The 18,024-nt window shown below is 46.8% G+C and overlaps 1 protein-coding gene across 1 annotated transcript in view; it reads right to left on the bottom strand.

The window, feature by feature from the left end:
* Positions 1 to 14,814, bottom strand: part of LOC142578042 (uncharacterized) — a 172,915-nt gene extending 158,101 nt beyond the window's left edge. Inside the window, exon 1 of the mRNA XM_075687461.1 lies at positions 14,734 to 14,814. Coding sequence (XP_075543576.1) covers positions 14,734 to 14,773 — 40 coding nt within the window. The 5' untranslated portion in view covers positions 14,774 to 14,814. The remainder of the gene's footprint in view (positions 1 to 14,733) is intronic.
* Positions 14,815 to 18,024: the final 3,210 nt, after the last annotated feature.

Genomic DNA, 18,024 nt, shown 5'->3' with positions numbered 1-18,024 from the left:
GCCCTCAGGGTTAGTACCACGACCGCTCGGGACTGTGCCTATCGTGATCTCGATCAGCGCGTGGTCGCTCCCCAAATCTTCCTGCGTATTTTGCCAGTGCTCTGTTGTTACCTTCGAAACGAACGCAAGGACTGGTAACGTATCGGCACTCACGCGGTTCCCTCTGCGTGTAGGATCGGCGGGATTCGCGATCAGTGCAAGCCTTTGGTCTTGCGAGTCTTCCCATAGGTGTTTGCCCTTGGCTGTTTCTCAGGTGTGGCCCCAGGCTCCGTGGGGCGCGTTATTGTCGCCCGCAACAAGTAGAAGCTCGCCGCCGGAAGCCGCGCGCGCGCCCCGCAGTAGGTTCCCGAAGCTGTGCTGCAGCGTGGGTTTACTATACACGTTAAGCACGAAGAGTCCTCGGCCGCTCTTAGGAATTATTTCTACGAACACGTGAGGTATATTTACGCAGGCGATTTCTCGCTGCGCCACAGTGACGTTACGTCGAACGAGCACTGCGGCGATCGGCGACGGGCGTGGCGGGGGAGACGGCCGGCGTGGCACCATCGTCCCCGGCCCCGCACCACCCGCTGCGCGGGGTGTAGCTCGTTTCCTTCTTTGCCTATTCTCTGTCGCGGTCGCGTCTATGGCTTTGTAGGCAGCTAGTTTAACCGGATGGTTTGTCTCCTGTAAAAGGATCGCTTTTCCTCCCTGTTTGGCTGTTGCCTTCGCTTTCTTACTTAGTAGATCGCTCAATTTCTCATCTCCTTGCGACTCTTGCTTCAAGTTGCCAATATTTCACGAAAAGTGCTGTACAATAAGGGAAAAAACTAGACGAGGTAACGGGTGACAGTCATTGCTTATGGGTTGAACGGTTATTGCAGGGTCTGATAATGGACACTGTTTCACGGTATTTTATTTTCCACCTTATCTAACCCATATCATAGTTGCAAGAGTCTGCCAGCGTCGCGGCGAACCATCACTCGAGGAAGTAATGAAGAAAAAGGAAAAGTTAAGCGCAACTAGCGTTTTCTCCAGCCTCAACTCGTTCCACGAGCACATAACCATGCGTCTACGAACCGAATCCCTTTCCTGGCTCCTGGGTCAGTCAAAATAAAGAAGGTCGAACTAACGAAGCAACAGAGATGCGCGTGATTATTGAATACATGGTGACATAAAATTGTGTTGGGCATTATAAATAAAATAAAATATGATAATCAAAACTATATACTACGCCCTGATTGATGCAACTGATGCTGACAAATCAAATAATCTTCAGTTAATCGTGCGGGCACGGAAACGATGAGAAAACTGGCCTCCACACCCCAGGAGATCCCGATAACTACCGCCATCCAAAAGGAGTGAAAAAATTGACCATCATTCCATTCTGTGAAGATGGAATGGCAGCGAAAGATGACGACAGTCAAAGCTTTCAAACAAAAAGCAAAGTGTTTGGCCTCCGCTACGGTTTGGCTTGAAGCTAGTGCAACATTGGGCCGACCCGCGGCCCAATATTGCAATATCTTCAAGCCAACCCGCGGCAGAGGTGAAGCAGGCGTTAATCTCCCCCCATACGTGGGCCGCTCCCGAAGATAATGCAACACAGGGCAGACACTAGGCGAAGGTGAAGCAGGCGTTAAGCACCGCGTATAAGTGGGCCGATCCCGAAGATATTGCAATACCGGGACGCCCGTGGCGGAGGTGAAGCAGGCAATAAGAACTCCCCATACGTAGGCCGATCGCGAAGATATTGCAATACCGGGCCCACCCGCGGCGGAGGTGAAGCGGGCAATAGGCACTCCCCATACGTAGGCCGATCCCGAAGATATCGCAATACCGGGCCCACCCGCGGTGGAGTGAAGCAGGCATTAAGAACTCCCCATACGTAGGCCGATCCCGAAGATATTGCAATACCGGGCCCACCCGCGGTGGAGTGAAGCAGGCATTAAGAACTCCCCATACGTAGACCGATCTCGAAGATATTTCAATACCGGGCCCACCCGCGGTGGAGTGAAGCAGGCAATAAGAACTCCCCATACGGAGGCCGATCTCGAAGATATTGCAATACCGGGCCCACCCGCGGTGGAGGTGAAGCAGGCAATAAGAACTCCCCACTCGTAGGCCGATCCCGAAGATATTGCAATACCGGGTACACCCGCGGCGGAGGTGAAGCAGGCAATAAGAACTCGCCATACGTAAGCCGATAGCGAAGCTATTGCAATACCGGGCCCACCCGCGTTATAGGGGAAAGCAGGCATTCAGAACTCCCCATACGTAGGCCGATCCCGAAGATATTGCAATACCGGGTCCACCCGCGGCGGAGGTGAAGCAGGCAATAAGAACTCCCCATACGTAAGCCGATAGCGAAGATATTGCAATACCTGGCGCACCCGCGGTGGAGGTGAAGCAGGCAATAAGAACTCCCCATACGTAGGCCGATCTAGAAGATATTGCAATACTGGGCCCACCCGCGGTGGAGTGAAGCAGGCATTAAGAACTACCCACACGTAGGCCGACTCCGAAGATATTGCAATACCGGGCCCACCCGCGTTGTAGGTGAAAGCAGGCATTAAGAACTCCCCATACGTAGGCCGATCCCGAAGATATTGCAATACCGGGCCCACCCGCGGCGGAGGTGAAGCAGGCATTAAGAACGCCCCATACGTAGGCCGATAGCGAAGCTATTGCAATACCTGGCGCACCCGCGGTGGATGTGAAGCAGGCAATAAGAACTCCCCATACGTAGGCCGATCTCGAAGATATTGCAATACTGGGCCCACCCGCGGTGGAGTGAAGCAGGTATTAAGAACTACCCACACGTAGGCCGACTCCGAAGATATTGCAATACCGGGCCCACCCGCGTTGTAGGTGAAATCAGGCATTAAGAACTCCCCATACGTAGGCCGATCCCGAAGATATTGCAATACCGGGCCCACCCGCGGCGGAGGTTAAGCAGGCATTAAGAACGCCCCATACGTAGGCCGATCCCGAAAATTCCGAAGGGCGCATTATAGGTTCCCGAGTCCACAGGGGTATGTGCCATTGATCTTGGACCCTTTTCGCACTGTCACCAGGATCTGCCCGCATGATCTTTTCTGCCAACGGACGCCGAAAAATACTACGGAAGTTAGTCATATACTGCTTTCGCTGTAAAAGGCAGCAAAATGTTGACCGCCGAGCAGATTGATTTCTCGACGCTTTAGGAATGTGTGTGAGGAGTGGTGCCTTTGGCAGATAGAGGGGAGGGGGTATGCCGCCTAATTCCGGAGGGGGTGCGCCCCCCTAGGTACGTGCCTGCCTCGGGTGATAGACGCACATCTTGAAGTAAGCACAAGCGCGGTGGGGCAGTACTCGGCGCATCGGTGAGTTGAGGTAGTTCTAACTGAAGAACGCCGGTCGCGCAGTCGATGAGAGTAGAATGAGTGGATGAAAAATCCAATCCAAGGATAACGTCATGAGGGCAGTTGTCGATCACAGCAAAGAGAACAGAAGTAGGGCAGCCGGCTATAATTAAACGCGCAGTACACCTTCCAAGAACAACTAGCACGCCACCGTCGGCCACACGACGCACTTGGGCAACTGCTGGGGTGAGGACCTTCTTTAAACGTCTACGTAGGCTGGCACTCATCACCGATGGGTGGGCTCCAGTGTCGACGAGCGCTTGAACAGGTACGCCGTCTATTTTAACGTCAAATGCACTTCTCCTTGTGGGAACAGACAGAGGATTTGCTACAGTAGTCGGCAATGCAGCAGCACCTCCGAGGTGTGCATATCCTACTTTTCCAAATAGGTGCGGCCAAACGCCACAGGTGGCTAAAGGCGACGTGGCTGCGGCGAACGAGAAGAGGGGCGTCGTGTTTGCTGTGAACGAGACTGGTGTCCGCGTGGCGATGGTGAGTGGCTGTACCACTTGCTCCGAGCAGAGTTGGCGGTGCGGTGAGACTCGGCGGGGGGCGAAACATTGCTGGTATTTCCTCAATATGGCTCAGGTTGGTTGGCGTGCGATGTGTTGAGGGCCACGAGTTGCGACAGTATCGGGTGACATGACCAATACGGTAACAGATGAAACATATCGGCAGGTCGTCCGCAGTTCTCCACTCAGCCGGGTTGCGATAACGCGAGAGAAGCGTCCGAGTTGGACCGTAAATAGTAGAAGGGCGTTCGTTAGCTCTGGGATACGCGACAGCACACACAGACTGGAAACCAGTTTTCAAGTTCCTGGCGAACGATGGCTTGTACGAGGGGAACTGAAAATGTGGTGGCATCAGGGCTGGGCGAACAGAAAGCAGCGGGCGCCATCGAATCCAGTTCACGTCTAAGGATTCGGACCACGTCCTCGTATGGCGACGCATGCTACTGTGCGGGTTGATCTTCACGCGTGGACGCTTGCGGCAGTATTGGGAAGTCTGGCGAGTGGTTGCAAGACGCTTGAGCTTTTGATCTGCTCGAATTGTCGGCACTCTTTAATGATTTCTTCAACTGTAGAGCAGCTCTTGTACATAAGCAGATTAAACGCGTCGTCAGCAATCCCCTTAAGCACGTGCCCCACCTTCTTAGCTTCTGTCATGTCGTGATCGGCTTTACGACAAAGTGCCAGCACGTCTTGGTTGTACGGGATATACGACTCCGTGGGGGGTTGGGCATGGGAGACCAGTTCCCGCTTTGCGGCAATTTTAGGCCGGTTGGTTTGCTAAATAACTCTTTCAATTTCTCTTTGCACTGGTGCCAGCTGGTTAGCTCCTCTTCGTGGTTTTCGTACCACACCTTTGCCGTGCCTCTTAGGTAGCCCAACAGGTTAGCTAGCATAAACGTAGGGTCCCATCTGTTGATTGCACTCACGCATTCGTACATAACGACCCCCTTTTCAATGTCGGCGCCATCAGTCCCGCAGAAAGTCCCAGTATCCTTGGGTTGCACAACGACAACCGAAGGTGACAGCGACGTCGCTGGCGACGTGACGTTGATTCCGGGTGCTCACTGTCATCCATGGTGCGGACGGTGATGCGACATCCACTGCGGAGATCCGTTTGAGCCGTGGTATCCCGCACCTCTCACTAATATATTACCGGGATGTTGCGAGTATATCTTTATATATAGTCTTTATATACTCGCAACATCCTCGTAACATATTAGTGAGAGGTGCGGGGTACCACGGCTGAAACGCAGCTACGCAGTGGACGTCGCTATATATATACAGGATGAGTCTGAGAATTGCTAAGAAGGCTGACCACCAACAACCGCAGCAGCCAGCGTCTCCGAGCTTCTTCTTCCTTTCTGTTCTCTCTGACCCGCGTGGTTTCTCAGTGGCTATGACGTTGGGCTGCTCAGCACGAGGTCGCGGGATCGAATCCCGGCCACGGTGGCCGCATTTCAATGGAGGCGAAATGCGAAGACACCCGTGCACTTAGATTTCGGTGCACGTTAGAGAAACCCAGGTGGTCAAAATTTCCGGAGTCCTCTACTACGGCGTGCCTTATAATCAGAAAGTGGTTTTGGCATGTAAAACCCCCTAATTTAATTTTAATTCTCTTCACTCATCCTTCCGTAACAATATCACTCTATTCTGAGTTATCACGGCTGGCGCCACGTGCCAGTTAGCTACATCTTCAACGAAAAGAAACATGGTATTTAAAAAATTACGAACATTTCAGCACAAGTTTAGGCTTGTAAACAACAACTAAATAACCCTGCAAACAAGGACCACGAGTATTACAAATTTCATTTTTTTATATAAGTAAGCATTGTGACGTCATAGCTCAATAAATAAACAACGGTGCATATTTTTTCTCCTACTTTATATGCTAGGCAAGCCAATATATGTAGCATCTATTTTGAATTCCCTGTACATACAGATGTGCGAATGAATTCACTTCAAAACCCAGCCTAAGCAATATATGAGTTATGGTTTGCCGCTGCTCATTGTTGACCTGGCGCCGTAATAGGAAGCCCACAATCAAATTAATTTTACCGATAAGATTTCTAGCCAATGCGTGAGCGAGCGATACTGAGGGTGTGCAATTCACGTTACAGCTTATACGTTTCCACTATACAAGAATGCCATAAAAACGACAGCATCGCATCTAAAAACCCTACATCACGGTTATTTATGCCTACTATTTTACTTCCAAAGCAATTGTTTGAGAAACGCCGAGTATCAGCATGTCTGCTAATGCCAAATCGGCTGAAGCTTCCTTAAAGTAAGAATGATTTTATGTTTAACATGGATAACCTGTAATAGCGTTCTTAGTAAACATCCACTACATTGTCGAGCATTCCTTCTTATTTTCAACTCGAATCGCAGTTTTATATTGTCCTTGAACCCACCTTAGTGCATTATTCTTTAATGTGTTTCCCAAAGACCAAGCGATCACTGTTTTTTTTTTAATTTTTTGTAAGATGCCGCGTTGGACAGCAGGAGAGGAATACAAAATTTATTAGAGATATAGAGAGCGTCGATTACGCTTCACCTAATGACGAGTTTGTAGTATTCATTGATGACTGTATTCAAAATTATTCAGGCTTACCACAAAAGAAATTTTGAATTTGGTTAAAAACAAAGCCACTTCGCTTATCGCAAAGTATGTGCTGCTGCGCGAGTTTCAGCGAGAAAGCGCTCTCCATGGTGAAACAAGAAAAAAGTATTTTTCTTCTGGTAAAAACCCAGTCGCACGTATACTCGTTGGCATGATTATCGTGCCACGTTAAAAGAAGCGCAGGACATCTTTTTTCACACCAATCGACCGTCGTTGTTTTCTATTTGGCCATAAAAAGTTTGGAGCACCCTTCATATAAAAAAGAAAAATAACATATTTGTTACAGGCGCCGATGACAACACCATGAGTTCTGCAGTATGTTGCCTGTACCTAAACGATACGTTCGCGAAATTATTTTCGGGTTGCTGTGTTGATACAGTCCCGTACATACGCAGACAGAAATTGCTTTCCATGAATCCTCCTCCTGTCCATTTTGCCGGGATTCATAAGCTAATTCATGGTATAAAACTATCGTTTTCCTGCGGTGCCGAAGAAATGAATTCTGTTTTTTAGGAATAATGCTGTGTACTCGTCTATCTTTTTTTCTATTTCTTCAGCGAACATAGTGAGTGCTCGACTTTGCCCACAGATTGGAAGGTGCGTCCGCTGAAATCAGGTAGCCCGCATTCTTCTTGGAATTATAAGCTCATTTTACTTATCAGCATGCATTACAATATCCTTGAGAACGTCACATTTTCCAATCTTGGCTCATTTCTGGAATCGAACTCTTTCTGCAATTCATTCAGCATGGGTTCCGCAAGAACTACTCGGGAGAAACGCTACTAAAATTGTTTATACACAACACTTCATCTTTAAAGATAAGGCGAATGATGATGATGATGTGTGGAGTTTTATGGCGCAAGGGCCAGGTGTGGCCAAAGAGCGCCATGTCTGTGGTAATGAGTTTGCGGTGTAATTATGATTGCTATGAAGTTGGTATGACGTGGCTGTAAAGAGGCCTTAAAATATACGCTCTAAAGTGCGTAAAATCTGTATGATAAAATTATGGCGATGACGTATGACTTGATGCATATAAAAAGAATGATACGATAGGTAAAATATATCACGATTATAAGAAATGCCATGGCACTACTGCCTCCTTAGAGCCCTTGAAGCACAAGTGCCTGGAGGCATGTGCTACGCAAAACAATTATCGCAGTGGCATCCTCTCGAGAGAGGCGGCGCTACGAATTCATGGGACTAATAACATGTAAGACGACATCTCTGAGGAAACCTCGGACACTGCTTGTATTAAAAAGCGGTTCTGGACCGAGAAACATTAGAGGATGAAGAGGGATGTGCCGGCGGTATGCTAAGAAAAAATGTCTCTTTCTCTCACATTCGGCTTCCCGACACTCCAGGAGGACGTGGAGTACGGTCAGCCTCTCCCCGCATCTACCACAGGTTGGAGGCTCACTTCTGGTGAGTAGAAAATTATGGGTGCCAAACGTGTGTCCTATTCTGAGACGACAGAATAGGACATCTGTTCGGCGCGCTTTTGTAGTAGAGGGCCAGAATCCTAACTGTGGTTTTATCAGGTGGAGCTTATTATCCGTTTCCGCATCCCACATGTGTTGCCAGAGATCTCGCAGCCTCCTTCGCAAGAAAGGCCTCGGATCTGTGACAGGCACCGCAGCGGTAGGGTTAACAGCTTGCAATGCGATTGACGTGGCCATCTCGTCCGCCAGATCGTCACCTTCGATTCCCCTATGGCCAGGGACCCAGCATATTATGATATTCTGGTTAGATGAGTACGCTTTGCACAAGACCGAATATAGTTCAATAAATACGGGATTTTTATGTTTGCTGAGTGACATTAAGGCCTTCACGACGCTGAGAGAGTCTGTATAGATCGCTGCTTTTGGAAGTTTCGATTTTCTTATTTGCTTTACAGCAGAGAGTAATGCGTAGGCCTCGGCCGTAGAAATACTTGTTTCCGGATGCAGTACATCGGATTCCGAAAACGATGGGCCGACGGCTGCATAGGATACCCCGGCATTTGACTTCGAAGCGTCTGTGTAGAACTCTGCGCAGGAGTGCTTGTGCTGGAGTTCTAGGAAATGCATTCGGATTTCGGCCTCAGGAGCGTGCTTTGTAACTTTTATAAAGGATATGTCACATTGTATCACCTGCCACTCCCAAGGAGGTAAGAGCTCGGTTAGGTGCATTAAGCGATGCTCGAGGAGTGGGACATGCATTTCATCGCTAAGCTCCTTCACACGTAGCGAGAAAGGCTGTCTCATGGAGGGACGATTGCTGAAAAGTGTAGCGCACGTCATATCAATAACGGTATCAAAACATGGATGTTCAGGATTAGAGCGTAATTTAAGGAAATATGTAAAGCTAATGTATGATCTCTGTAGGTGGAGAGACCATTCATTTGATTCTACATATAGACTTTGTATGGGACTAGTTCTGAAAGCGCCAGTGGCCAGTCGGATTCCTAGATGGTGGACAGGATCTAGGATCTTTAGTGCGCTCGGGGCGGCAGAGTTATATACTACAGCACCATAATCCAATCGACACCGAATAAGGCTCTTGTATAGGTTCATTAAACACTTCCTATCACTACCCCATGTAGTCTGGGATAGAAGTTTCATTAAGTTCATTGTTTTTAGACATTTTTCTTTCAGATATTTAGTGTGTGGAATGAAAGTGAGTCTGTAGTCAACTATGATTCCTAGGAATTTGTGCTGTTTGCTGATAGGTATTCGTTGGCCACACAGTTCTAAGGAAGGATCCGGAACCAGGCCTCTCTTTCTTGTAAAAAGAACACAAGAGTTTTTCTTAGGATTGATCTTAAATCCATTCTTGTCTGCCCACATTGAGACTTTGTTCAGGCCGTGCTGTACCTGTCTCTCGCACAGTGCGAGGTTACAGGATTTGAAAGCTATTTGTATGTCGTCCACGTAGACAGAATAAAAGATTGCCGGTGGTAATGAAGCGCGAAGCGTGTTTATCTTCACGATGAAGAGTGTGCAGCTGAGCACGCCTCCTTGCGGTACACCCGTTTCTTGTGTAAAAGGACGCGAAAGTACATTTCCTACTTTTACCCGGAAGGTACGACTGGACAGATAGCTTTCTATTAGGTTTAGCATATTACCATGGATGCCCATTTCCGACAAATCTCTTAAGATTCCGTAACGCCTCGTCGTATCGTACGCCTTCTCCATATCGAGGAATATGGATAAGAAGAATTGTTTGTGTACAAATGCGTCCCGGATATTTGCTTCTACACGTACAAGATGGTCAGTTGTGGAGCGCCCTTCTCGGAAGCCGCACTGACAGGGATCAAGGATTTTGCTCAGTTCAAGAAAATGGATGAGTCGCCGATTAATCATTTTTTTAAACACCTTACAAATGCAACTTGTGAGGGCTATCGGGCGGTAACTCGCCACTGAGGAAGGGTCCTTGCCTTGTTTCAAAACAGGGACCACAATGGCTTCCTTCCATGCGATTGGAAGGGACCCTGCATCCCAAATGGTGTTGAAAAGTGTGAGTAGTGTAACCTGCGTGTCATTGTGTAAGTTTTTGAGCATTTCATACATGATTCTATCAGATCCTGGTGCGGAGCTCTTGCATACGCTCAAGGCAGCTCTCAATTCAGCAATACAAAGAGGACGGTTGTAAGGCTCATTCTCTCGATCTTTTCTTGTTAATGGATTACGTTCTACTGTTTCTTTGTATTTGAGAAAGGACTGTGTATAATTTGTTGGACTTGACACGCCCTCAAAATATTCCCCAAGTGAGTCTGCCTGGTCTTGCAGTGTATCGCCCTTTGTGTTTACCAGGGGGAGTGAATGTGTTTGCCGCCCTCTAATACTATTTACTCTGTTCCAGGCTTTGGCCTCATCCCTAAACGAGTTAATACTCGATAGATACTTTTGCCAGCTTTCTCTTCTGGCCTGTCGCTGGGTTCTCCTACCTTGGGATTTTACTTTTTTAAAGTTGACAAGATTTTCTGCAGTGGGCGAAGCGCGTAGCAACCCCCACGCTTTGTTCTGATTCCTACGTGCGATTCTGCATTCATTGTTCCACCACGGTACATGCCGTTTGCATGCCGAGCCGCTTAATTCACGTATGCATTTAGATGCGGCATCTATTACGAAGGCTGTGAAGTACTCCACAGCAGCATCGATTTCTAAAGAAGACATGTCATCCCATGATATACTAGTTAAGTTTCGGAACCTCTCCCAGTCTGCGGTGTCAATCTTCCACCTGGGAGCCTGTGGCGGATATTCGTTTTCTTTAAGTGTTCTTAATAGTATGGGGAAGTGGTCGCTTCCGTAAGGATTGTTCATAACTTCCCATTCGAGTTCGAGCAGTATGGACGGGGAAACTATGCTAAGATCTATTGAAGAAAAGGTTCTGTTTGCTAGGGAGTAATACGTGGGTTCCTTCTCATTCAGCAAGCACGCACCTGAAGAAAAAAGGAACTGTTCAACAAGACGACCTCGTGCGTCTGTACGAGTGTCGCCCCACAAGGAGCTGTGCGCATTGAAATCGCCAAGAACAACATAAGGTTCTGGCAATTCGTCTATAAATGACTGAAATTCATGTTTGTTTAATTTGTAGTGGGGGGTACGTAAAGCGAGCAAATGGTGAGGAGTTTATTTAGAAGAACAGCTCGAACCGTCACTGCTTCAACGGGCGTTTGTAGCTGTAAAAGCTGACAGGAAATACTTTTATGAATCAAAATGGCAACACCGCCTGATGATACGACAGCATCATCGCGATCTTTGCGAAACTTGACATACGGTCGGAGAAAGTTTGTACGTTGTGGTTTTAGGTGTGTTTCCTACAGACACAGCACTGTTGGATTGTGTTTTTGGATAAGCTCTTGCACATCATCAAGGTTCCTTAGAAGACCTCTGATGTTCCACTGAATTATTTGTGTATCCATATTGGAAGTCAGTAGGTGCTGTGTGTACAGAAACAGAAGTAGTGATTATGAAAATTACAGAGATTAAATTACAGAGCCCTTTCGAGGCCCAGTAACGGGAGTTTTGCCCTTTCTGGAGCGTTCGAGGGAGCCTGGCCGCTCCTTAGGCGCTTGGTGCGCTTTGAGGATAGGTGTTATGTCCATTGCCTCTAGTGAGGCTCCGGACACGTGCTCTTGCGAGCGAGACGTTTTCAGAGGGAGTCCCGCCTTGGAGGGCAAGACCCCAGCGCCCACCAGCCCGGAGGTCGATGGGGCTCCCTGAGGCATTTGACTGCACCGGCTGTGGCCAGCGCTGGAAGGGGCCTGGGAGGTTGTGGCAGCCTCGGCTGCGCCCACCTTCGGGGTCGATGGTCCCTTCTGCTCAGTTGGCGGAGCAGCGCTAGCTCCAACCACCGTGGGGGCAGACGGCGTAACTGCCGACTCACTGCGTGTGGATCGGACAGCCGCCGGAGGCCGTTGTGACGCTGCCCCCTGACGCGCCACTTCGGCAAAGCTTTTCTTTGGCAGGTATGCTACCCGCCTGCGTGCCTCTTTGACCGATATATTTTCCTTGACTTTGATTGTGACTATTTCTTTTTCTTTTTTCCATGATGGACAAGACCGCGAGTACGCGGCGTGTTCCCCATCACAGTTCACGCAGTGTGGAGCATTCTGGCAATTGTCAGATGGGTGTTCTTGGGCACTACATTTTGTGCAAGTCTGGCGACCTCGGCAGTTCTGTGAACTGTGGCCAAATCTTTGACACTTAAAGCATCGGAGAGGATTGGGGATGTACGGTCTGACTCGGATCTTTATGTAGCCAGCCTCAATTGTCTCAGGTAGCATACTTGATGCAAAAGTTAAAATTAAGTGCTTTGTCTCAATCTCCTTGCCATTGCGCCTGATTTTTATTCTCTTGACATTGGTCACATTTTGATCGCTCCAGCCCTCCAGTAGTTCGGCTTCAGTCAGTTCCATGAGATCGGCATCGGAAACGACTTCGCGGGTGGTGTTCATTGTGCGGTGCGGTGTGACCGTTAATGGAAGATTCCCAAAGGATACTAGATTAGAAAGTTTCTCGTACTGTGTCTTATCATGTAGTTCTAAGAGGAGGTCGCCACTTGCCAACTTAGAGACTTTATAGCCTGGGCCAAAAGCTTCACTAAGTGTCTTCGCAACAAGAAAAGGTGAGATCATTCTCGCTGCCTTTTCTTTTTTCTCTGAATGTACTGCATGAAATCTTAGAAAATTGTCATTATTTCGGCCAAAAAACTTGAAAACTTCTTCTGTGCGCCCTCCTTTATGAGGGCGATCAGGAAGGGTTGGAAAAGAACTTGCCATAGATATGTGTAAAAATTCGACAGCGCCGCCAGCCACCCACCATGGAGCCCAACAAGGGGACGCTGCAGGACCGTGAAAAGACGGCCTGCACGCGACAGCTGTACGACACTACTATAACCAAATCTGTTATAACCAAGGTTGGCTATCCCACACAAGGTTAACCCTTGCCGCCGAGGAGAATGAAGTAAATGGAAGAGAGGAGAGGACAGGAAAGGTCAAAAAGTAAGAGATAAAGACGAAGATTCGAGATGAAGAGACAGGAAAAGGCGACTGCCGATTTCCCCCGGGTGGGTCTGTCCGGGGGTGCCGTCTTTGTGAAGCAGAGGCCAAACGGGTGTGTTGCCTCAGCCGGGGGCCTTAAAGGTCCAAACACCCAGCATCGGCTCAACCCCCGGGATCCCCTTTTCCCCAGACACGGCTAAGCCGCGCACGGCTACACGCGGGAGGGTCCAACCCTCGTGTGCTCGGGTACGTGGTGTCGCAACACACCAAACGCCTGCTTGCGCAGACGCCCCTGCGGGGTAAAGATAAGGCGAAGTCATTGACTGTACTTTTGTTAGGTTTTAGAAAAGCGTTTCACAATGTGTCTCAGAACTTACTGCTTCTTAAAATTATTATTGTTAATACGGACGCTAATATTCAGAAATGGTAAAATGTTTCCTAACAGTGACCAGTTTGTAGCGGTTGCCGATTCTACATTACCACGCTTTGCCAAAAAGCCAAGTGTTCCTCAATGCTCTGTTTTGAGCTGATAACTACTCCTAACATATATTATCGTCTTACCTGCGCTTATTAATAGTACTATTAACCTATTTGCCGATTATCAAGTTCTATACTGTGAAATTACTAATCAGCATGACAGAATTATTCTTCAACGAGATCTAGATGAGATTCTATGGTGCTGCACATAACAGCTAATGTTTTTATGTCCCACAAAATAGAAAACAATGTCTGTCTGACGTCGCTCATTCTCACTTGCTCACTTCGGCTGAATTATCAGTGGAACTCACCTTGAACACGGGACTTCCTATATATATCTTGGAATCCAATTAAACAATAACGCTTCATGATATGCGCACTTCGAACACATCCACAGCAATGCAGGTTTCTTGGGTACATAAGCAGGAATATCTCTAGGGGCCCACCCTAGTTAATATTACGGCTCTCAAACACACTAATCAGACCTAAGCAAGAGCATACATCATCAGTTTGGGACTTGGTAAAACGATATTAGCAGATACCATTTAGTCAGCACTGAACATGTCAGCTCGTTTCATCTTATCAAGTTATTCCCGTACAGCTCGCATTTCTTTATTGGAATCAGACCTAGGCCTTATGATGTGCATCTGTGAAGAAAGCTTTCTCCACACTGCCGTTTTTTCAGGAACTCCTTGAAGAAAATCATTCGCATAAAAAAGAATTCAGTTGAGAACGTTCGTACATGTCGTCGCGTCTGGATCATCGGTTAGAGTGTTCATTCCTTTCTAACGCCCAAGTATTTTCCCTCATCCTTTTCTGTCAAACACCAGTGCCAAGTGTAACCGCCTTTCCCCCTGGAACGCCTTCATTGAGGATGCATCATGTCTCGAGAGTGCAATAATTGCTTATGTTTTCAGATCATCGTTTTATATTCAAATAACTGTTTGAAAGCTGTCTATGTTTACTGCATCCACCCCCTACGCAATGCGCTAAACTAATCGTTTGAATATTTGTATTTTTTCTCGTTTTATTGTACCCGTCCCTCTGTGACGCCCTTCTAGACCTCAGAGTATTGTAAACAAATACATAAATAAATCACATTTTAACTTCATAACCTCCCCGACCCCACGTTGCCACTGTTGCGCATCGTGTGATGTGAAGACCATCACAGCCATCATGAACAAAGCATACTATGCTACGTAAACTTGCTATAAAGAAATACATTAGCTCGATTATTTAGATGCGATTTCGTCTACGCACCATCTTTTGAGAACACAAACGCCGTGACAAGCAGGACCATCACGAAGACCACGCAGATTGCCACGAATATGAGCCACAAGGCGTTGCCGCTGGCCCTGCAGTACAAATACACGGCAGTACGACTGAATGAACAATCGTTTCATCTCGTGAATGAAGCAGTTCACACTATCAAGAGATGCTGTAATTGATGTTTTGAAGAAGAAGACATATAATAACGAGCTCCATAACTTTTTTAACTGTCACGTAATATCAGTTCTGTTGAACTCGATAAAAGGATTGTGCATAATATATAGACATGTTTCCTCCGCACGTGCAACTTCATCTGAGGTCAGTTCTAATAGAGAACAAAACACACGCCAATAAAAATTCACTGCTATTAAGGTGAAGGCACGATTGAGGAATCGTGGTTGTTCTGGAGATGGTCGTTGGTTTAGTTTGCCAAAATAATTTGCGATGTATCATAGTGGTCTAGCACTGGCGACAGGAAAAACAGTACCTGGTAAGCTAATTTTCTACAATACTTTGGCGATTGTTAACTTGACCTTTCGCAGTTGTCATTATATCCTAGCATCCCAAAAACATGCCGACCTTAAGACACGTAATATGCGGCATACTGGCTAGATAAAGCTTACTCCCACATGTACATGCCGGGGTACTAGTGAATGGAGCACACATTAGCTTGCAAAGGAAAACAGAAAAAATAATGCTAAAGATACTTGTATTTTATATGCCTCAAGTTTACTTACTTCAAATCGTAGTATTAAAGGGCCATGTTAGACAAAAATACACCTTCAGCGCGATTTTCATCAAGCTGATCTCAACGCTCGTTGTAGTTTCAATATTCATTCCAGGAGAATGAGCCTTAAAAAGTCACCAGTTTCAATTCGTAAATATCAAGGCGCGGCTTGAGCAAATTAGTTTTAAAAGTTAATGTACGGAACTCTGTCACATTTAAGCATGCATTATCCGTTTTTGATTATGCACTTTCATTTCTGTGAATTTATTATCCCCTAGTTTTAGTATCTCGCGCCCAAAAGAGTACATTTATGTTCTATAGCATGAACGACTTTGAAATGTTACTATCTCTTGTATAACACCTTGCACAATGCTTGTAGATTGACTTTTGGCAGGTGAGATATACAATATTATTTCTGTGAAATACAGAATAGGTTGTAAGGGCAGTTTCAGAAGTACTGTGTTTGGGAATTTACAAGCGAAAGAAAAATATATATGATCAAAAAAATGAGTCAACGGAAACTTCCAGCACTTAGGAGCTCATGGTCAGCATTTTAGACAAACGCAAGAAGGCACGCTTGTGCCGAAAAGAAAGGTTTCCTCAATATACTTACTCGGCGGGTTGCTCACCTCAAAAAAAAAAAAAGAAAGTACAGAAGACAAGGTTAGCGGAATGTTATTTCATCTACATGGGATCTTACAAAACCATACAGAGCGTTTCAGCAAAAAAATGCCGACCCATCTTAAAGACTTAAAAAGGCTTGACATTTATCCCTGCTTGGCGCGCTTTATCCACGGATGTCCTTTGCGCCGCTAAACTATTCTTTATCAAGGTTTGCCATTAAGGTAAATATCTCCTGGAAAGTGTGAAATATCCAGTGTGACGGTTTCTTAATTTTACAGCTTCTGGACACTCATATTACGCTGGCTCCAATAAGCTGAAAAATAAAATTTCTCGGAAGTGTGTCGTTATAATCCTCTAAACAAATGTTTGAAATACGCATTAATAAATTAGGTACTGCCAGAAAAGCTTTCAGAAAAAATCATATTGGGAACAGCAATATTTTTTATGGCAGGTTCCTCTTTCGTTAAGACACTGCACAGATATACGTGTTGCGGCAAATTAAACCTATGATTTGTAAACTCGCTTGGTTATTACAGAAAAAATTACACAAATATAAGTAAACAGCATGCCTAGTCTTGTATTTTACGATGCACAGGTACTATCGCGTTGCAAAATCCTATTGCAGGCCTATTATCCCATTATCCCAAATCCTATTATCGCCAGTCTGAATAGTTGTACAATTAAGAGCCATAAAGCAGTGTGGACACCATGGTTGAAAGAAAGATAGGTCTCAGGTCTTCGAGAAACATTGGCGCCTGGCTAGTCAGAACAGACGCGACATAATACAGCAGTAGTTGAAGTTCGGAAAGCACCATGTTGATGGTATGACGCAAAAAAAAGGTTTATGTAGAGAATTTGAGTTGAGGGAATGCAAAGTTATGGTAAGATTGCAGAGGAAAATATTTCTCCATTGCTCTTATAAGCTTTTGTTGATTACTTGCTTAGAGCAATCAAGTTGCTATCGATATTATTTCTGAGTTAGCAGACGCGGAAGCTAGGGCTCTTTTTTAAATTTTCACTCTCTAGACCGCCAGTCTCTTCATATGGATTACATAGTTCCAATATATTGTTGCGGAGCGATTATTACGTGGATGAACGAGAGGTTTGGCAGGGCGATGAAGAGCACAGTGAGGTCACTTGCACGTGGCCCGGATCAGACATCTTTTCTTCCCCTCGTTGTCATTGTAAATATATTATTGTCTGCAGTGGTGGAAAACGCGGCCTCAACATCAGCACCCGCCACTGCAATGGTCGTGCTGTGAAACCCCGGGATCCTGGCACATTTTGTTGTTCCCGTGAAGCGGGCATATAAGATTGGCTGGCGCAGGAAGAAAGGGTGAGTTCTAATAACCGATGGGACGCGTCCTTATGTTGGCAAATATTAGTTTTGGCCTCAAAGGTATGGCGTTCACTAACGCCTACTCCTATAGCATAGGAATGACCGAGACCCCGTTGCGCGACTCCTGTGTGCGAGAAAACCATCGAGCACTTATTGTGTACCTGCCCTCGCTACGACGTACACCGCATCTCTGTGCGGAGAGCTTTAAATCGATTGGACTCAAGACCGTTCTCCCAGTCACATACTCGGACCGTAGCCACACCCGTCACTGACACGAAAAGCGATTCGTGCACTAGTACAGTGCGTGAAGTTCACCGGCTTAAGCAACAGTATATAATGACCCCGTGCATTCTCCTGAACGCACTCAGTGCTTCCACTCTCCATGTTATTCCTCTTCCTATTTCCCTTTCCCCCATCGCCAGTGTATGGTAGCAAACCGGGTGCTCATCTGGTTGACCTCCCTGCCTTTCCTGTCCTTGCTCTCTCTATCTCGTTCGATAACCACGAAGCTGAGATCGGGAGCAGGGACACCTGCAAGGAAAAACTACGGTACTTGTTTGAGGAGGCCGTTGGCGGGAAGATCGCAGTGAAA

Source organism: Dermacentor variabilis, chromosome 4 (assembly GCF_050947875.1).
Source record: "Dermacentor variabilis isolate Ectoservices chromosome 4, ASM5094787v1, whole genome shotgun sequence".
Classification (NCBI taxonomy): domain Eukaryota; kingdom Metazoa; phylum Arthropoda; class Arachnida; order Ixodida; family Ixodidae; genus Dermacentor; species Dermacentor variabilis.
The sequence above is the reverse complement of the archived record's forward strand: the minus strand, read 5'-3'. Positions and strand labels throughout refer to the sequence as shown.